Below are 22656 nucleotides of genomic sequence, written 5' to 3'. Positions count from 1 at the left end.
AGGATTAGAAGTTATGGCCTTGTTGGAGGAAGTGTGTCACTGGGGGTGGGCTTTGAGGTTTCAAAAGCCCACGTCAAGCTGAGTCTCTCTGCCTACAGATCAGGATGTAGTTCTCAGTTTCTGCTCCAGTGTCTGCCTGCATGCTTCCTTGCTTCCTACCATGATGATAATGGAACTATGAGCAAGCCCCTCAATTAAATGTTTTATTTTGTAAGAGCTGCCATGGTCATGGTGACTCTTCACAGGAATAGAAATCCTAAAACAGTCATCTCTCCAAAGGACACTGCTTCATCCTCAGGGCTGATTGCCACTGTGATAAATCTAATCACTTTTTTGGTTGTTTGGTTGGTTTTGGTTTTTCAAGATTGGGATTCTCTGTGTAGCCTGGCTGTCCTGGAACTTGCTCTGTAGATCAGGCTGGTCTTGAACTCACAGAGATCTGCCTGCCTCTACCTCCCAAGTGCTGGAATTAAAGGTGTTCACCACCACCACCCAGCAATTTAATTACTTTTTTATTAAGAGTCAGCACAAGCAGTTTCAGGCAGCACCTGATGTTATAAATCCATTTAAGAACACAGAACAACAAACATATTTGATGTGATTATGGATCCACTGATGGGACCCAAAGAAACAACTATGGGCTTCAGCACAAACACACAAAAAAAGAAAAATCCTATTTTCACTGGCACATCTCTGGCTTCCTGAAATAATAGAGAAAGATTTTTATATTTATCTGTTTTTAAATATTTATCTGTTCACATTTATTTTACAGAGCACTGATTCTAATTTATCTTGTATTCAAACAACCCCCTTGCAGGGGGTATTACTTTCCCTTCTTCACTGCAAATTCCAGTCATTCTTTTCTTTCTTTTTCTTTTTTTTAATTCTCTCATAAATTATATACAAATAGCAGTTATCCCCACCCCCCCCCCAGCAGGCTTCCCAGGGACAGCAACCAAAACAGCATAACATACTACAATAAGACCATCACATCAAGGCTGGATAAGGCAACCCAGTAGGAGGAAAAGGGTCTCACCCAGCCATTCAGTTTAAATAAGCAATAGTCCTCCTTTAAACTAGCTTTCACAGTACCTAAAGTGGCTATGCAAGCTTCAAAAGGAAGGAAGCTACCTACAGTCCTACCCAGCCATGATGCCTATAAACCACAACAATGACCAGAAGAGAGAACAAGTAGGGGTACATGGGAGGAGTTGGTAGGAAAGAATTGGGGAAAATGAGGTAATTATAATTTAATTTCAAAAATAAATTTTAAAGAAACCTGCAGAAGAGCTGGACTGTCTTTTCAACATGTTCTATCATGCATATTTCCTAAGCCAGGAAGAATATCTAGAGACTGAAAGTATAACAGGTTCACGCATGCATGCACGCACACACACACAACCCTGAAGAATACGGCCAAAATAATTTTTTGTTGTTGTTGTTGCTTTGTTTTTTTAAAAAAAATAAAAAAAAAAAGAGGAAGAAAAGAAAAGCAGTAACAACAAAAGAACCTTACTTTCCAGGATCTGGCATCTGTGTGCACAGCAGTCGCAGAGACTGGAAACTCCTCCGGATAGAATGGATGTTTGCCATTCCCATAAATACAACTTCACAGTTTGGGTAATACTCTGGAGAGAAAAACAATAAAGAAAACACAAGCACGTTCAATGTAAGGATTGCACAGAGTGGCAACACTCAAACAGCAGGGAATGACAGACTCAGAAAGGGCATCTTACTAGAATTCTGTGTTTACTACCTCAATTTTCACCCCTGCTTTTCTTTCTTTCCTTTTTAAAAAGATCTATTTATTTAGGGGACTGATGAGATGGCTAAGAGATTAAGAACACTGGCTACCGGATACTCTTCCAGAGGTCCTGAGTTCAATTCCCAGTAACAACATCTGTACTATGAATACGGTGTTCTGTCTGCATATAAGCCTACAGGCCAGAAGAGGGCACCAGATCTCATTACAGATGGCTGTGAGCCACCATGTGGTTTCTGGGAATTGGAACTCAGTACCTCTGGAAGAACAGCCAGTGCTCCCACCTCTAAGCCATCTCCCTGGTCCAACTTCTGCTTTTCTAAGAAGTCCATGGCAGGTGCTTTAGGAAGCTAGTGATTCACATATGTACTGTGAGAGACAACAATGCTTTTAGAACAGACTGAGAAACAGCCTCTATAGCAGCACTAACAGACCTGGGGAAAGACCAGCTTTCCTATCTCCGGTTGGAACAGAGAAGAAAGTAGATTTGCACCTTGAACAAAGCACAAGAATGTCAAGGATCCGAAGAGCTGCTTTGGCTTTCTAGATGTACAATGAGAATGTGCCTTGTCATTTATTTTAAATTAAGTCTAAGTTGTAAGTGAGCGGCACTGACAAGGACAGATTATCAAGGGATAGATCATGCACTCACCTGGGCATTCACAGCCTCCTCCTTTGGCTCGATTTGCCACAGCTGCTGCATAGGAACGTGCATCCAATATCAAAAGTTTCTGTGGCTGGAGAGCTAAACTTTCTGCTCCTGAAGCATTTGACAGAGAGGAATCTGCAGACACCAAGAAGAAGGTTAAAAACTAAATAACCTAGCGTTCTTAGAACTGTGAAAAATTAAAACCAGAGGCACATATTACAGTAAAAACAAAACAAAATGAAACTCAAATCAACAAAGCTTTGTAACTAGCCCCTGGTACACAGATTTGGCTTCAGTTTACCCTGTCTTGCCTTCTGATTAGAAATTGGTAAGAATTTATTTTCCAAAACCAATTATCACATCACATGAAGACCCACAGTGCCCAATCAATCTCTTACCCCCGTTTCTACCCCCTGTAGTCATTTCACAGAAGGTGATATTTCTCTCTGTAGACTGGAGACAACCCAAGTCCTTATTACTAACACTTCATTTTTGTCATGATGAAGACAACACTAAGCTCTTAAATCAAGCTTGAAACAAAGGGTCTTCCGGTGATTTGTCAAGACCTGTCACTCCTCAAACAATCTCACTGAATTTCTTTTTACAAAAATAACTCTACGGCCAAGTGTGGTGGCATATACCTTTAGCCCCAGCAATCAGAAAGCAGAAACAGGCAGTTCTCTGTGAGTTTGAGGCCAGCCTAGTCCACGTAGTGAGTTCCAGGACAGAGACCGATCTCAAAAAACCCAAAGTAAAATCATGTTTTTAAAGGAAAAGCCACTTTAAGAAAAGCTTCCCAGGTGCTTTTAAAAACTGCTGCCATGGGCTAGAGAGCACCTTACCGAACTCCACATCAGAGAGATCTCCGCCATTGGGAAAGTCTCGACAACTGTTCCTAGTGGAAACCTTGCTGACACTTGATTGAGAGTCAGAAGCACAAGCTTTGGCCACTGACTGCACCAGATGTTCATCATCAGCATTTCGCCAGCCCCACCAGCTAACCTCTGGTTGTCCACAGCGGGCAATAACAGCTCCATTGCTCTGGTGCCTGTGTGGAGACAAAAGACAACAACTGTACTACCATTTCAAGGCCCCCAATCTGATGCTCTGAACTCACATAAAAAGTATGGTAGTTGATTGTAAGCTCTTTATTGAATAGCCTGGCACTAGGTAAATACTAAATTGGTTTCAAATCCTTGCAGTTTTAATAGGGACAGAAATGAGTAACAAAACCTACATAACTTTCTCAATTATCATCCCTTTATAGCTACCATCATATAAAGTTACCAACAAATGACAAATGAATGTTCTTAGAGAAAATGAACTGACACTCACAATTTAGATATTCTGGGTCTTTATGTTTGGGAAATATGCTTTTTTTAAAAAAAATTATGAATACTACTCTAATTCTACTATGTAATAATTAAGCACAAATAACTCATTTCTGATACTAAATCCAAAACATTAGATGCTAAAATACAAAACAGATTGCTTTGTCTCGCTTCTGAGGGTCCACTACAGTACCCATACTCATTACACATGGCTTGAGGATTCTTTTCAAACATTTTCCATCTTTGTAACTGGAACATTCACCTGGCCCACAGAGGAATCCTTTATAAAACTCTCCTGAGGTGTCATGAATCACAAGTTATTCTTACTAGAGGCACAACACTCAATGACCCAGACATGCTTCCTTTCTTGGAATTGTAAAAAGAAAAAAATCACAATCCAGTAAACCATACTCTCACACATCCTTTTCCAAAGGCAGAAATTATTCACATTCTACTCTGAGATGCTATAAAGATCTCAGGTACTTTTCAGTATGTTGACTAAAAAGCTGGGGAAATATAATACTAGTAAAAAAAGGAATAAAGACAAGCTATATCATCACTAAATTGGAATGTGTTACATAAAGTGAAATAAGCCCATCACCGAGGACATAAATTGTAAGATTCTACTCAGATGACATATTCAGAATAGGTAAATCTAGAAAAACAATGCATTACTGGCCATACTTTAGATTAGAGCAGTTGGAGAAGAATGACTGACTGCTAATAAGTATGAGGTTTCTTTCAGGGTAGCGAAAATACACTGAGATTGATTGTAGAGGTGGGTTATGCAACTCTAAATGTAATATACTAAAAGTTGCTCAATTGTATTGACATACTTAAAGCTTTTTTAAGTTATAAAAGTAATCAATCACCTGGCTATAAATATAAAGATGGAGGACTCAGTGAGTGAAGCACACGCCTGAGCAAGCCTGGTACCTGCACTCCATCCCTGAACTTATGCAAAGGTGGAAAAAGGCAACAGACTCCACAAAATTATATCACATGTGCTGTGCCTTGTGTGCCCATATACATCACACACACACACACACACACACACACACACATAATAAATCAATGAATAAATAAACTTTTATAAAGCATTTAAAAAAGTTTTTGTTCTCTATTGTATTGCTGTGTATGTGGTGAGTCTATGTGTGGAAGGAGAGAGGCCAAAAAAGGACAACAGATCTCTAGGAGCTGCAATTACAGGCAGTTGTGAGTGCTCAATATGGGTGCTGGTAACTAAACTCCATTCATCTGAAAGAACAGCTCTTTACCACTTAGTCAACTCTTCAGCTCCAATAAATACTTTAAAAAAAAATTGGTAAGTATAATCCCAAAGGTCCACCAATTCTGTATTCTATGCCCATGTTTGTGAAAATGCTCTTGAACATGCACATGCAAATCTACACACAAAGAGTACAAATGTGTGAACACAGTACTTCATTCCTCCTCCTTCTTTGGAGAACAATCTGAGAAAAGTTTGTTTTCAATTCTTAAATCCACAAGTAATAAATTAAATTTGGTGGTAATCAAACCTCACTAGAACAGTTTGCTTATAGGTTTTCAATCCTCCCTCACTGTGAGCAGCAAGTAGCTAACAGCACACATTACTACCAACACCTCATTGGCTCACACACAAATCAAACAAACGACATGAAATTCAATGGATTCTTGCTGTGCCTCCCTAGTAGGCTGGGGAAGCACTGAGCTGAATGACTGCAAACTTCCCAGAAGAGGACAGAGGCCTTCCTGAGTGTTCTCTGTCTCTGCAAGGCTTCTTAGCACTGAGCCAGGAACAGCAGATGGCACTCTTCACTCTTGGGGCTTAGGTTTTTCAGGGTCAACTGGGTCACTACAAGCAATAGTCTCTTAATTTCCCAAAATGCTTTAATATTGCATTAAAGATAGCTCAAGCAGGACAGTTACAATAACTTTAAAAGGAAAATTTAAAAGAAAATAAGGTAAAATAGACATTTTACCACTTTAACAAACAGAATTTGGAAAAATACAAAAGGTCTAGTGAATGAACCCACCTACCAAAACATGGAATGCTTCCATTCTACATGAAAATGCAATGGTTTTAATTGCCTCTAAGCTAATGGTCAGGCAAGCTCCCCATAGGATGCTTTGACAGATCACCAAGTGTACAGACAGAGGTGCAATGAACTGCACTATAGATGGGGACCTCCCAAGATCTTGCTATGTTAGAGCAGCTCCAGAGTTCTAATCAGGTACTGGTTCAGCTCAGCGCTAACAAGTGACCTCAGAAATCACTGCAGGAGACCACAAATAACTAAACCAGGAAATGTTGGATTTAGAGGCATCTTGCCACCTGTGGTAGTATGAACAGAATGTGATGGTTGAATGAGAATGGGCCCCATAGGCTCATATATTTAAATGCTTAGTCATCAAAAAGGACTAAGGAGGTGTGGCCTTGTGGGAGTTGGTGTGGCCTTATTGGAGGAAGTATGTCACTGGGGGTGTGCTCTAAGGTTTCAAAAACCCCATGCCTGTGGACCAGGATGTAGCTCTCAGCTATTACTCCAGTATCATGAGGTTTGCCATGTTCTCTACCATCATGAAAATGGGCTAAACCTCTGAGACTGTAAGTAAGCCCTCAATTAAATGGTTTCTTTCATAAGAGTTGTTTTGGTCATAGTGTCTCTTCACAGCAATAGAACAGTGACTAAGACATCACCTCTGCTGGCATTGATGAGTGCTGTAGTGTCCCCAACATTCTTCAACACACACCTCACAAAACTAAACAACAAAGGAATCCAATTTGGAGAACAGAGACATAAATACATGTTCTGGGATAGAGCAGCTCCAGGAAGCATGCTTGATTTACATAGGCTACATTAAGAATTTTCAACTGTAATCTTGATTTTTCTCTCAAAGACTGAAAATGAAAATTTCCATTTATGTATATATTCTAGGGTCTATAGAATGGGGAATCCTAGAACTCATGCCTTCTAGAATAACATTTTAGAAAAGGAAAGAAAAAAAGCTAAATGTTTTGTCATATCCTAAGGAGCCTTTCTTACCTAGCACACTTATCTGCCTAAGGGGAGAATTCATTGAAGCCTGTTACTCAGAAAAAGAGAGCAATCCCCCTTCTGCTCCAAGTCAGCAAGTCTCACAAGTGCCAGGCAGCTGATCTAACACAGTTGTCGGTCACAACAGCAGCCAGCTGCTTTTCCCATTCTCATAAATCCCTTCAGCTTTCACTGCTAACTCTCATGCCATTCCCACCACTTGAGTGATAGGTAAATTTAGTGACCTACTTTTCCAGTAGTGTCTGAAAACAAAAGCAATGAACATGGAAGATGAAGGCTTAATGGGTTCCACTGAGCATAGCAAATATTGTTCAATTTCTGTATTCAGGTGGACATTAGAATGTGCCTTCAACATATAGGAATGTCACAAGAAATACACTTTCCTAGAGTCTCAATATTTGAGCGTAGTGGCTACTGGTGGACAATTTTTAACTAAGCCATTGTTTTGGCTCACCTTGGGCAGAATAAAAAGTCTACACACCACAAAAATTAAATGGAGACAGTTAACATTACAAGACACAATAATGACTTCCTAAAAATGTAACATGGCTGTGTAAGAGCAAACAGGTCACTGACTTATAAAGTAAGCACTCAAGAATATACTTTTTCCCAAATGTCACTTAAAGGCATTAAAGTGCTAAGAGGCCCTCATCAGCATGCCACAGAACACTGAAAGGTAAGAATTATCTTGCCCATTCTACTCATCAGAGGCAGACTGGAGTCAATTAGGGGGTCATAATCAGAATGGACAGTAAGTTAGTTAAGTCTGTCTCTTCTTACCCACCCCTTCCAAAACTTGCACCTCTTAGCCCTTATATTCATAGCTATTTTCTCAAAATTGAAATATACCCCTCTTGCATGGAAAAGCTTCTAAGAAGCTCATAGCACAAGAATATGTACCTCTCCAAGGGTATAGCAGCAGTAAACAATCGCTGGAAAAGAAAACTCTGGTGGGACTGCCTGCAGTTCTGTAGAGAATAGCAGTAATGCAGCTTTCTTGAGTCACCATGATGGGGAACCCTTTCAGATAGCTACCTATCTCTCAATCATCTGTCCCTCTCATCCATGCTCCTATAAGCAACCTTAAAAGCTGCAATTGGTTAGTAAGCTAAATCAGATGAAACCACTTCTTAGGTCTATAGTCCGTGTCCTATCTGGGATTAATAGAGGTTCCTTCATGTCTCCCCACAGCTCTCATGCCTTGGATCTCTGAAGTTTTCTACCCAGCCCCAGATGTTTCTAATTCTTTCTCAAAACAAGAGTCCTTCCTTCCACATGTCAAAGTGACAATCACAAACACCATTATAGTTCATTCAGCTCTATTCTAAGTTTCACCAATCTTTCAACACAAAAAGCCCTGTTAAACATCTGAGCAAGCACAAGAAAGAAGGCTGTTTGTTTGCTTATTTCTTGAAATAGGATTTCTCTTTGTAGCCCTGCCTGGCCTCAAACTCAGAGATCCACCTACCTCTGCCTCCTGAATGCTGGGATTAAAGGTGTGCTACCACCACCACCACCACCACCCAGCTTAACAATGCTATCCTAAAGCAACATTTAAAAAAAAAAAAAAAAAAAAGACAAGGTCTTTCTGTGTAGTAGCCCTGTCTAGCCTGAAAGTCCTTATATAGACCAGGTTAGTCTTGAACTCACAGAGATCCACCTGTCTCTAACTCCTGAGTGCTAGGATTAAAGATGTACACTGCCACCCCTGCCCTGACACTTTTCTATTAAAATGTTCTCATCAGGATCCATGCATACCAACAACTTGGTGTTCTGGACACAGTGAGTGCTGGTATATTTCTTTCTGCAGAGACAGCTTCAGCAATAAGGAAGCAAGGACTGGCCAAGGACTGTCTCTGAACCCAAGCCCACCCAGCACTTGCCAGGTTAGCAGCCACAGAGATAGCAAGCAACAAGCAGTGGGGCAGTAGTACCAGCCTAACCTGGGGCTAGTTTGGCTTACTTACCTGTAGATGACAGCAGGGATGCGCTTCCAGGATCGGAAGCCTGCCACACTTTCTAGTTCTTTGTCAGTGATCCAGGCAGGTACTATGAGCTCTTGAGGATAACTACCACATAATCTGTTGGAAAGAAGAGAATGGTGGTGAGAAGAAAGGAGGAAGAAAAGGGAGTAAGAGGGAGGAGAGATGCAGGAGGATACTATATGAGCCAGCACAGGGACACTGTTCATGCCACCACAAAGCCAGCTAAAAGAGCAATGAGGATGCTTGTCTAGCATGTTCAAGGACCTGTATTCATTCTCTAGCACAGGAGGAAAAAATAGCAGAAGAGAAACAGAGGGGACATTGAGTTTTTGGTCTCCCTAACAGAATGGAAGCCATAATTTTGTTGTTTTATACACATTATCTTTAATGGTGCAATCTGATGCTACCTTTTGGAATCTGATAATCTAGCAATGAAACAATGTGAGTTGAGGGACATTCTCACCCTCCATGATAGTTCTCTGTAGTTAATATATACATATATATTTCATTTTAAACTACTGGAATGGCCAGTTAAATTACAGGAAAAAAGCACCCATGTCGCCTCTCTTAGCTTCAGTCTTCCAGGCTCTTGTCAAAGGAAGCAAGGAAAGGACAAACCCACCATTTCAGATCTTCAGAGACCTCTTCAGATTAACTTACTCATTCTCTAATTTGAACCAGGATGTCCTAATTATAAGTAACAACTGCAGCCAGGAATTAAACAGATATAATACACTAATAATCCCAGTGAGCCAAATTAGTAATGTGAATAAGTTATGTCGTAATTTCTATAAAACACACTACAAAAGGAACTATATACTGAGAAACATGCTGTCTCTTGCTTCTTCTTTCCTCCCCACCTCCCCTTCTCTGTCTCACTCTTTCTCTCTCATTTTAAAACAGAAGGTGGTAGATACATTTTAAAGTTAAGTTGGTGACCTGGGGCACAGTACTTCTGACAGGTTTTATTTACAGGACTGTATCACTGGGTAATCCTTCTTTTGAACAGTGGGAACAATATGGAAATTAATCCTAAAACTCATAAACCATCTGTGCTGGCTAGTTTTCATGTCAAAATGGCACAAGCTAGAGTCATGTGGGAAAAAGGAAATTCCATTTGGGAAGGCCCAGCAAACTATGGGTGGTGTCATCCCTGGGAAGGTGGTCCTGAATGGCAGAGAAATCAGTTGAGCAAGCCATGAAGAGTAAACCAGTAAGCGAGCAGTACTTCTCCATGGCCTCTGCTTCTGTTCCTACCCTCAGGATCCTATCATGAGTTTATCCCCTGACTTTCTTTGATGATGACTGTGATGTGGAAGTGTAAGCAAAACAAACCCTTCCCTCTTGAAGTTAACTAAGACACCAGCACCTTCATTACTGTATTCTACTTCCTTAGAAGGCGACTGGGACTTAGGAGGCTTTTTTTTTTTTTTTTTTTTTTTTTTTTTTTTTTTTTTTTTTTTGGTTTTTCAAGACAGGGTTTCTCTGTGGCTTTGGAGCCTATCCTGGAACGTGCTCTGTAGACCAGGCTGACCTCGAACTCACAGAGATTCAGCTGTCTCTACCTTCCAAGTGCTGGAATTAAAGGCCTGTGCCATCAATGCCCAGCTAGGATTTAAGAGTTTTGATCACTCTTCACTACATCTGTTTCTTTTCTGCTCTCAATTCCCAGAAGATAAACAATCAGATATTTAAAAGCGGATGGCTGTGATTGAGAATAGCTACACAAACTTCCTAACACCTATTCAAGTTCTTTGTTGTTGTTTTGTTTTCCTAAACAAAGTTTCTCTGTACAGTCTGTCCTCAAACTCAAGAGATCCACTCGGCCTTTGACTCTCAAGTGGGATTAAAAGTGTTTGTTACAACTGCCTGGATCTGTTCAAGTTTTTGCCAGTGACCATGGCAATTACTCTAATCACTCATCTTGTTCTTTTTATTTTGTTTTAAGTTCAAGACTAGACCGGGCAGTGGTGGCGCACGCCTTTAATCCCAGCACTTGGGAGGCAAAGGCAAGAGGATCTCTGTGAGTTTGAGACCAGCCTGGTCTACAAGAGCTAGTTCCAGGACAGCCTCCAAAGCCAAAGAGAAACCCTGTCTCGAAAAAACCAAAAACCAAAAACCAAACAACAACAACAACAAACTAGACCTAGATGAATCTCATTCTTTAGGAGTGGGATGACTGTTTCACAGTCCTGGAGACTGACTTACTCACATAAATTGGTGGTTTTGTGCTCACTGTCTAGCAGACTCCACACCTCTCTCTTCTACTCAAAAGTCAGCTCTGCTCACTGTGGGTAAGCAACTCCAGTGTACAGAAAGGTGGTTCCACTCAGCAAAGCCTATGTAGCATCAGATTCCTATGGCTTTTGTCTCCTCCAACCTGCCTCTGAGAACAGCTCCATGTAAAGCTCTTGTACCTCTGTAACCCCTGGTTCTTAACTTCTTTTGGCTAAGCCCATGTGAAGGAAGAGCTGCAATAAGTGGTAGATTTTCCAGTGAAAAATGGCTAACCACAAATAGACCAAGAAAATGACTATTAGAATTTGAGGTAACTAAAAAAAGCAAAGCATTATTAGTGCTGCAAAGAAACGAAAGAGAATAGATTCATTTCAGTCTCCTGTACAATGTTTTACAGAAACTTAGATTAACAAAATAATAGTATTTAACCTAACCATCTTTTCTCACCAAAGCACTTACATGTTTTAAGGAAATAGGTAATGAATGAATATTTAATAACCGTTATTTAATATCTAATGGTTAAATGATCATAGCTGTGAAAATTTGTCACTAAGACTAACAATGAAACTAAATAGAAAAAAAAAAAAAAGACTAGCAATGAGGATTGGGGATATTTGTAATGAGAAAAGTGCTTGCCTTGCAAGGTCAGATCCCCACTGCTCATGTAAAAGACTGGGTGTGGTAGCATATGCCTGTAATCCTAACGTTGGGGAGGTGGAGACAGGAAGTTCTTTAGAGTTTGTTGGTCAGCTAGTCTTGCTGAACTGACAAGCCCCAGGTTCAGTGAGAGACCCTGTCTCCAAAAATAAGGTGACAAGTGATAAAAGAAGACACATTGGCTAACCTCTGGCTTCCACCCACACCTACACAGGTGCATGTACATGTGTGCACACATGTACACACACACTTCTTAGTATGTTTGTCCTTCTTTTTAAGATGACTGACCCTGTCTCTTAAATAATGCCAAGTGGTGATGAAAACCCTGCTGCCCACCATATAAGCACAGTATCATCCAGACACACATGTGGAAGGAAGAACGGAGGCCTGTGGAGGTTAAAAGGAAGGTTTCAGGATCTTAGTAAGCAAGAATCATTTTCAGATCCAGAAATATTGAACAAAGGTTCAAAAGGAACTTTGAAGAGCATGAATTTAGTGCTAATAAACAAAATTCTGTTTCAAAGTACCTAAATTCAATGCTCTGCCATCTGAGAATTGGGGCTTCTGTTAAAGGGACTGGCTGTGAACTTCAGTCTACAAGTATCCATATAACTCACTTGTATTTCTCATTGATGTTGGAAATCCTCCAGGCATTGTTCATATCAAAACCCATCCGCTCCACTTCATTCTTAAACCTTGACGTTACATGCTCCCCTAGGGACAGAGACAGACAGCAGAAACAAAGAAATAAATACAATTTTGCAAAATGAAAAACAAAACCATTACTACTTTGCTCTGCTCTATTTAAATTGTTTTAAAGGCAGGAATGCATAAATAGATAACATTAACTTTAGCTGCAAAAAATAGGCAGAAAGAAAAGAGGACTAATTTAGATTAAGAATTATATCATTTTAGCCACTGTGTACCTTTAATCCCAGCACTCAGGAGACAGAGGCAGGCATATCTCTAAGAGAATTTGAAACCAGCCGGGGTTATATAACTAAGACCTTGTCTGCTTAAAGTCTCTGTGGGTATTGCATTCATTCACTGCACTCATTTTTTCAGAGGGCAAACAGTCTGGTGGAGATTAGTATGAAACATCTCTCTGGTCCCAAAGCCCAGGTTCTTTCTTGTAACCATACAGACTACTTTCTTATGTCCATGCTCAGACTGACAGTATACATAAAAAGAAATAAAATCCATAAAATCCATCCTTAAAAAGACCCACCAAAATTAGTAACATAGATCTAAAATTCTTCATTTGAAACCTTCTGGGTCACATTTCAGAACCTGGGAGTTTTCTGGCTTTTAGAAAGCCATGCATTATAACACTACAGTCACAATTTCAATAGGGGCTATTTAGGCATCCCTAGTTCCTCGGGGGAACACATGAGTACTTCACACCAAGTGAGATAACTGTGTCAGCTCAGATAAGGCCAAACAGCAAATAGGTTAAGAAATATCTTCTGGTTTTCAGAGACTGCAAGTAATCAGGCTAGTGGTCACAGGATCCTAACTGATAGTGACCTGAAAAAGAAACTCTGGGCATCTATAAGAACACATCCCTATCTCCTAGCTATATATAACCTGGTCACAGTTCTCATAAATGTGGCTCTTTCTCCGGTAAGACCACAATAAAGGTAGAGCCAGACCTACATCTAAAAAGCTTTCCCCCTTAAAGAAGTACACGGTCCAGCCGGGCGTTGGTGGCACACGCCTTTAATCCCAGCACTCGGGAGGCAGAGGCAGGCGGATCTCTGTGAGTTCAAGACCAGCCTGGTCTACAAGGGCTAGTTCCAGGACAGCCTCCAAAGCCACAGAGAAACCCTGTCTTGAAAAACAAAACAAAACAAAAAAACACACAAACAAAAAAAGAAGTACATTGTCCTGGAGCATAACTTACTAAACAAAACCACCAAGCAGGCTCCTACTGTGTGTAATCATGTTACAAGCTATAAAACAAATGCTGGCAGGACTAGAAGAAAGCACAACAAACAGCATACACAACAGACTGCTTTGGAGAGAAGGGGAAAGCTTTGTTCTCCCTCAGGAATGAGCCTTGGAGCAGGAAACACCAATTACTTGGATGAAGGCCAACCCTGTAAAACCATGTCCCATTTAAAACTACTTTTCTTGAGTTTAAGCTAGGTATCACATGCTTCCGGAAGATGAGCTATAAAAAGATGATGTTCAGAGCAACAGGAAGAAATAACAGTTAAATCTAGTCCATTTGGAAAAGTTTTAGAAGCAATGTTAACAGGCTCTCAAATAGGATAAAAAGCTATCTGAACTGAGGTGCCATCTGTCTACAAATTGTAAGGAGTATTATTGGTGCTTCAGAAGACTAAACAGGGAGCCTTTCATTTAAAATATAAAGCTGTAAAATTGTGACATCTTTCAAGTTTATTAAAAGAAGATATCCCATGGGGCTACAGATATGGCTCGGTGGTTAAGAATACTAGCTGTTCTTCCAGAGGTCCTGAATTCAATTTCCGGGACCCACATGGTAGCTCAACTGTCTATATGATGCCCTCTTCTGGTGTGCAGACCTACATGCAAACAAAGCATCCATATAATAAAATACATAAATTCATACATACATCTTCAAAGAGAAAGATGTTGTCACTTCTGACATACTTTTAGGTTTTACAAAAGTAGAATGCATTTTTATTAGTGGTCTTTTATATTAACACCTTGATTTTAGGATAAACAGTTGTCCTAAAAGGACCCTGTGATTTAAAAAATAAACACTGGCATCATCTTAAACAAAATAGATTTAAACAAAATCTATTGTTTAAAACTGAGCTATCCTAGAGACCTGGAATAGGAAACAACCATTGGTCAAGGAGCCTGTTTAACCTGCCACAGCCAGGTGGATAGATGTCTTGAGAGGCAGTTATGGCCAGGAGTAGCTCTCATTAACTGGCAGTAACTCTAGAGTTAGACAGCTCTGGGCTTGAGGTCTGTAGGTAGACCAGGCTCTGGAGCAACCTCTCTGGTGTACACTGGAGTCTGGAAACTCTGAGGCTCCAATGATCAATACTCAGGGGGTTAAAGTGTGGAAACAGGTCCTTCATCCATGCGGATGTCAGTGCTGTGGATGCTTCTACTTTTCACTTTCTAGCTAGGATCCAAGTCTACAAGGCGGGAGCATTCTGTCTAGCCCACCAAACAAAAAGGTTAGTAAGTGTGACCATCAGAAACCTCTGGTACACAGAGAAAAGAAGCTATAAAAAATGAAGACAGTTATGGCAGACATTAGAGACTCACCCAACACAGGCTCACATCAGCATAACTCTGAAAGATCAGAATCTACAGGTATAGCCTACCTTCCCCTTCCTCACCAAGCATATGACTGGCAGTTTGCCATCTGAAGCTGCTATCAAGTCAGCTTTCTTTGTTCCTCCATATCCTTTATACTATGTTTGTGGCAGTATTTTCACTTACGACACTCTAAAAAAAAAAATTGTTTTATCTGCGTGTGTATCTGTGTATCACTTGCATGCTGGTGCCATGGAGACTAGAAGGCATAGAATCCTCTGGAACCAGAGTCACAGAGGGTTGTGAGCTGCCATGTAGGAGCTGAGAATTGGACCCTGATCCTCAGGAAGAGCAGCCATTGCTTTTATCTTAACTGCTGAGCCATCACTGAAGCTCCAACTTTTATATCTTCAATTCTTATTATTCTTCTTAAGTTAATCTAGTATAGCATCTCCTTTCCTCTTATATTTCTCATTACTTTTCTTCCTATGATATTTTTAATAGTATTTTGACTTTATTTTAATGGTTTTTGGAGACAGGGTATCACAAAGTCTCAGGAGGTCCTAAGGCTGATCCTCCTACTTCTGCTTCCCTAGTAACTAGAACTACAAGAAGCATGCTCTACCATGTCCAGCTATCTTATTAGCTTTTAATTAAAAAAACAAAAAACGGTTTTTGTTTTTTTTTTTTTTTTTTTTTTTTTGGTTTTTTGAGACAGGGTTTCTCTGTGTAGCTTTGGAGCCTATCCTGGCACTCACTCTGGAGACCAGGCTGGCCTCAAACTCACAGAGATCCGCCTGCCTCTGCCTCCCGAGTGCTAGGATTAAAGGCGTGCGCCACCAACGCCGGCTCAAAAAACGGTATTTTTAAATTTATGTGTTATTCTTATTTTTATTCTATGTGCATAAATTCAGGTTTATGCATGTATGCATGTAAAAATCAGAGGACGTGTGGGTATCAGTTCTCCTACCTTGAGTTCTGGGAATCAAACTTAGATCTTAAGCAGCAAGTACTTTTACCTGCTGAACCATCTCACTGGCCCATGTTTTAATTTTTATTACTGTTTTTACATTTATCTAATTAAAGAATTTTAGATTTGTATGTTTTATTTTATATATATGGTATTTTTCTGCGAGTATGCATGTGCATCACATATTTGCCTGGTGCCCTCAGAAGACAGGAGGAGGAGTCAGATCCCCTGGAACTGGAGTTACAGAGGATTGTGAGCCGAGGAACTCATGTGAGTACTAGAAACTGAACCTGGGTCCTCTACAAGAGCAACAAGTCTTTAAATACCAAATCATCTCTCCTTTCCCTGCCTCTCATCTAGTCACTGTTTCCCGTTAGTCCTGAGTAGTTTTAACCTCACAGCACAGTCTATATTAATTTTTTCACTTTCTGTTCCACAGTCATTGCTAATGTAGGAGTAAACTTTTATCAGGTTCAAGTGGATTCTTTGTCTTGTATGCTCTAACATTGCCATCAGAAGGTCACTCCCCCCACCCCGTTTCTCAGTGGGAGTAAAGTCCCAAGATTAAGCTTCTCACTAACAAACTTACAAATAAAACCAGAAGCAATACCCAAACGAGCAGACTCACAAATCACAAACTAGGAACAGAAGAAACATGAAAGGTCAGAGTATTTTAACTCCCCAACTGCTGCATCCAAAGACACTGCCTGATGAAAAATCAAGTTTCCTGGTGAAGTAATCAGTGGTCTCAAACAATGTACATCCAGAAGATGAACTAAATCCAGAAGCTAAGGAGAAAAGTCAGCAAGAAACACAGACCAAGTCAGCAGAGAGACAGAGAGAGAGAGAGAGAGAGAGAGAGAGAGAGAGAGAGAGAGAGAGAGAGAGAGAGAGAGAGAGAGATAATCAGCAATATGTACAGTAAAACAACATGGAAGAAAAATTCAGCAAAAAAAAGGTATTTTATTTTTTAAAAAATGTTGGAAATAAAGAACTTGGTAACTCAAAAAACAAACAGTGGAAAACATCACCAACAGACCACCGATGCAGAAGAATCTCATGGGTGGAGGTCCAGGTCAAGGAAAGACCACATTAAAGCATAAATAAAAATAAATAGCCAGGTATGGTGGTACAAACCTTAACCCCAGTCATCAAGAGGCAGAAGCAAGTGAATCTATTCAACCTAGTCTAGAGAGTTCCAGACCAGCCAGAGCTATACAGTAACATCCTATCACAAAATCAAACAAACACATATAATGTTGATAAACACTGGGAGACAATCAAACCTAAGACAGATAAAGAAAGTCCATATATGTATTTGTTTGTTTGTTTTTTGAGACAGGGTTTCTCTATAGCTTTGGAGGCTGTCCTGGAACTAGCTCTTGTAGACCAGGCTGGTCTCAAACTCACAGAGATCCACCTGTCTCTACCTCCCAAGTGCGCCACCACCACCCGGCTTAGAAAGTCCATATATTTATTAATGAAAAGAACAATTTATCCAGAAGATATAAAAGATATGCACCAAATATTGGGGCTTCCAATTTTGTAAAACAGACATTAATGAACACAAAAGGTCACATAGTTCCTGATACAATAATTATTGGTGACTTCAATACCCCACTCTCAATCTTTAGACATATCCAAATTAAAATCCACAAAGAGTTAAACTGTACCACAGATCAAATGAATGTAACAAACTTCTACAAAATATATAGAATTTATATTCTTTCAGCAGTCTCTGGAACCACTTCTGAAATAGATCACGTTCTAGCCATAAAGTTACATCTTAACCTAATAACTGAAATAAATTCTGGTATCTTTTCAGATCACCATGGAATAAAACTAGAAATTGATAGCAAGAGAAGCCATAGAAACTGTACAACTATGTAGGAAGTGAAATTTTAAACTAGGCAGGAAATTTTAAAATTCCTAGAATCAAATGAAAATGACAACACAATTTAACAGAACATTTGGGATACATCTAATATAATTCTAAGAGGAAAGTTTAGAGCTATGAGAAATACTTTTTTAAAAAAATACATTAAAAAAAGTCCTATTTGTAGACATTTTAAAAAATCACAATCATGTCACACACACACACACTGTAGACAATACAAACATAAAAATAAATGTTTTACATTTTTTTAAATGTTATTACATTTACTTATGGGGGTTGGTGATGCACACAACAATACATGCATAGAAGTCAGAGGATAACTTTCAAGAATCCATCTGTTCTCTACTCCCACAGTAGAGATTGAACGAAAGTCCTGGGGATTGAACGAAAGTCATCAGGCTCGGCAGCATGCACCTTTACCTACTGAACCAACTTGATGGTCCAATACAAATTTTTAAAAAAAATAACTGAAACAGTTTTAAGGGGTGGCGAGATGGTTCAGTGGTAGTAAAAGTGTTGCATAGTAAAAAACTATGCAACACTTAGTTCAGATTCTAGGAACCATGTAAAAAGCCAGACACAGTTACACATACAGGAATCCCAGCATTCATAGAGAGAGTTGGGAGGTAGATAAAGAATCACCCAGAAACATATGAGCCAGCTAGCTTGGAGTACACAGCACAGCAGCAAACAGCATGGTAGAAGGTAAGGACCAACACTTAGTTCTCCAACCACCACATGCATGCTCACTCACAGGTATGTAGATACATATATGCATAAGAAAATCAGTAAAAACCTAAAAACCAGATGCTCCTCCAAGGACTTATAAAAACAAAGATGCCGGACATTGGTGGCACACACCTTTAATCCCAGCACTTGGGAGGCAGAGGCAGGCGGATATCTGTGAGTTCAAGGCCAGCTTGGTCTACAGAGTGCCAGAATAGGCTCCAAAGCTACACAGAGAAACCCTGTCTCAAAAAAAAAAAAAAAAATTAGAAATGAAAGGCCCATGAGACAGTTGACTTACAGGTAAAGAGCTGCCACCAAGCTGATGATCTGATCTCCATCCACAGGACCCACATGGTACAAGGAAGAGAACTGACTTCCACCAGTCGTCCTCTGACCTCTACATGCACCCAATAGCCACTTACACAAATAAATCCGTAAATGTAATTTTTAAAATTAGAGATGAAAGGGGAAAGTTTATAACAAACTTCAATAAACTCAGAAGATCATTAGAAGATACTTTGAAAATTTACATTCCAAAATAACAGGAGAACCTAGAAGAAATGGATAAATTCTTGGATATGTATGCCCTCCTAACATTAAATTAAGAAGATAGAACAACTTAAACACATCCATAGCAAGCAACAAGACTAAAGTGATAATAAAAGTCTCATCACACCTTCAATCTTCAATATTCTTTAAGCTGTTCCACAAAATCAAAGTGAAAAAAATACTACAAAACTCATTCTATATAAAGCCAGTATTATCCTGATACCAAAACCAGATATGGACAGAAGAACAGTCAAGTATAGGCCAATTTCCCTGGTGAAAATGTCTAAAATTTTCTTAATAAATATGCAAATCAAATTTAAGAACACATTAAAAGGATCATATGCCATGACCCAATTGATTTCATTCCAGTGAAGCAAGGCTCATACATACATACATACATACATACATACTAAATGTAACAGAATACATAGATCACACAACCATTTCAATAGATGCAAAAAATCTCAATATATCATAATTTAATGATATACTGATAAACCACTAGTACTAAAGATCTGGCTAAGGTCATTATACTTGGCAGCAAGCTCCTTTACCTGGTGAGCCATCTCACTGGCTCTTTATGCCTAATTTTAATATATCAGATCAAATAGTATGAAAATGATAATATTTCCTCTAACACGAGGAATGAGGCTCTTATTCAATATAGTATCTCAAAACTTAGCTACAAGAACAAGATAGAGCTGGGAGGTGGAGGTGTACACCTTTAATACCAGCACTCAGGAGGCAGAGACAGGTGGATCTCTGTGAATTCGAGGCCAGACTGGTCTACAAAGCTACACAGAGAAACCCTGTCTCAAAAAAAGAGGAAGATAAGAGAAACTAATAAAAAAGATACAAGTTGGGGCTGGAGAGATGACTGAGTGGTTAAGAGCACTGCTGTTCTTCGAGTGGACCTGAGTCCAATTCCCAGCACCCACATGGTGGCTCACATTTGTCTGTTACTCCAGTTCCTGGAGATCTGACACCTCACCCAGACACACACACACACACACACGCAGGCAAAATACCAATGCATTTAAAATTTAAAAAAAAACAACAACAAAAAAGAAATACAAGTAAGAAAGGAAGGAGTTTACTGATCTCATACTTTAGAAAACACCTCAAAGCAAGGTGTGTGGTATGCACTTGTAATACCAGTACTAGGGAGGTAGAGACAGGAAAAGCAGGAGTTCAAATCAAGGTATCCTTCCTACACAATGAGTTTGAGGCCAGTCTGAGCTACATGAGACCCTGCCTCCGAATGAATGAATGAATGAATGAATGAATGAATGAATGAACGAATGAATGAACAATCACCAGAAATGTCTTGGACCCAATAAACTCTTTCAGCAGAAGAGCAGAAAACACACACACGAAAAAAATCAACATAAAAAATCTGTAACATTTCTATATGCCAATAACACACTTGAAAAGAAAAGAAATCAAGAAAAAAATTCCATTCACAATTCAAAAAATAAATAAATAAACCTTACCAGAAAGGTAAAGACCTCTACAATGAAAACTTTATGACACGGAGAAATCAAAGAAGCCATTAGAAGATGAAAAAAACTTCCCATGTTCACTAATATAATTAATATTGTAAAACTGGCTAGTTTCAATGCCTCTACATCAAATTTTCAATTACATTATTCATAGAACTACAAAAACCAACCTAACCTTTGTGTGTAGCATAAGACCCCAAGTAGCCAAAAACAACCCCAAGCTGAAAGAAATGCTGTCAGTCTCCCAAACCTGATTATACTACAGAGCTACAGTAACAAAACTTGTATGTACTGACACATAAAACAAGACATGTGAACCAAAAAGATAGAATAGAGGACTCAGAAATAAATTTACACAGATACAGCCTTTTGACTAAGGTATCAAAATCCTACTTGGAGAAACAGAACCCTATCTCCTACCACATACAAAAGGTAAAAATAAAAAAATAAAGTAAAAATAAAAGTAAAAAATAAAGTAAAAAATGGGTAAAAAAAAAAAAAATGGGCCAAAGCCCTTACTGTAAGACCTGGATCTTTGAAGTGCTGGAGAAAGAAAACAATAATGGAAATTCCAAGGAAATCCAGCCATAGATGTGTAGCTATACCACCCCCCCCCCAAGTGCTGTATTACAAGTGTGTACCACACCTTCAAGATATAGGAAACTATTTCCTGGACAAGACCTCAATAACTCAAAAAAAAAAAAAAGTAAGAATTAGCAAATGTGTTCTTATGAAAAGTGAAAGCTTACACACAGCGAAGAAAACTATCCCTATTGTGAAGAGACAGCCCACAGAACTGAAAATCATCTTTGTCATTTACACATTAGACAAAGGATACATACTCACATACATACATACATACATACATACATAATTACAAAAATTAAAACACACACACACACAAAGAACAAAAACAAAAAGCAAATCACCCAATCAATAAATGGGCTAATGAAGTGAACAAGTAGTTCTCAAATGAAGAAATACAAATAGCCAATAAATATATGAAAAAGTGTTCAACCTCATTAGCTTTCAGAGAAATGCTAATTAAAACTGCTTTGGGCTTTCATCTCACCCTAATTAGAATGGCTATCATCAAGGAAACCAATGACAACAAATGTTGGCCAAGAATGTGGAGAAAGAAGAAGAGCCCTTATATACTTCTGGTGGGGATATAAACTGGTAAACACACTATGGAAAGTAATAGGGAGGTTTCTCAAAAAACTAACTACCATATATACCCAAAGGATTTTTTATTTTTTGAAACAGGGTTTCTCTGTGTTAATAGCCCTGGTTGTCCTAGAGACCAGGATAGTCTCAAACTCAAAGAGATCTGCCTGCTTTTGCCTTCTGAGTACTGGGATTAAAGGCATGTGCCACTACTGCCTGGCAACCCAAAGGACTCTTAAGTCAACATACCACAGTTACCTGCTAATAATAGCTAAGAAATAAGAACAACATTAGATGTCTAACAACAGATAAATCAATAAAAGATCATTAGGCTGCACAGTAATTAGGCTCCTCCTTGAATTTCTATCTAAGAATTCCAATGTCTATTCTATATGGATAAACCATTAGGCATATTTTAATATCCCAAATTACTTTACTTTTAGTTTTTATTTATTTATTCATTACTGTGAATATGATGTATATGTATGAGCTCACATATGTACCATAGCAATGCATACCCATAACTTTGTGGAACCAGTTCTCTCCTTCCATTTTTATTTGGGTTCCTTGGGTTCCAGAAATCAAATTCAGATTGTCAACCGTGTGTGGCAAGTGCTCTACCTACTGAGCTATCTCACTAGGTTTTTGAGTGACTTTTTATTTCTTTTTGACTCTTCCTGTTTTCCTCCTCTACTCCCTAATCTACCTTTCCAACATTTAATATTTCTTGCACAACAATTACACAATCCAAGCATTTTCATTTTATTGGAAACAAATTTTTAAAACAAATGAACAATTCCTTTCATAGGCCACAGTGTCAATCTGCAATTTTAACAAAAGTCTAGATCCTTGGATGATTCTGAGTATGCAAACCCACAAAGCACAAGCGAGGACACAGAA

The 22656-nt window shown here is 39.1% G+C and overlaps 1 protein-coding gene across 7 annotated transcripts in view; it reads right to left on the bottom strand.

The window, feature by feature from the left end:
* The window catches only part of Mtmr3 (myotubularin related protein 3), a 103358-nt gene that overhangs the window by 17001 nt on the left and 63701 nt on the right, over positions 1–22656 (bottom strand). For all 7 annotated transcript variants that reach the window (XM_035452095.1, XM_027387331.2, XM_027387330.2 and 4 more), the window contains 5 exons: positions 12299–12395; positions 8769–8882; positions 3254–3459; positions 2415–2546; positions 1517–1628 (listed from right to left, as the gene is read on the bottom strand). In XM_035452095.1, coding sequence (XP_035307986.1) covers positions 1517–1628; positions 2415–2546; positions 3254–3459; positions 8769–8882; positions 12299–12395 — 661 coding nt within the window. The remainder of the gene's footprint in view (positions 1–1516; positions 1629–2414; positions 2547–3253; positions 3460–8768; positions 8883–12298; positions 12396–22656) is intronic.

The sequence above is a fragment of the Cricetulus griseus genome (genome assembly GCF_003668045.3).
Source record: "Cricetulus griseus strain 17A/GY chromosome 1 unlocalized genomic scaffold, alternate assembly CriGri-PICRH-1.0 chr1_1, whole genome shotgun sequence".
NCBI lineage: Eukaryota > Metazoa > Chordata > Mammalia > Rodentia > Cricetidae > Cricetulus > Cricetulus griseus.
Note: the sequence above shows the minus strand (reverse complement) of the source record. Positions and strands in the feature narration are given on the sequence as shown.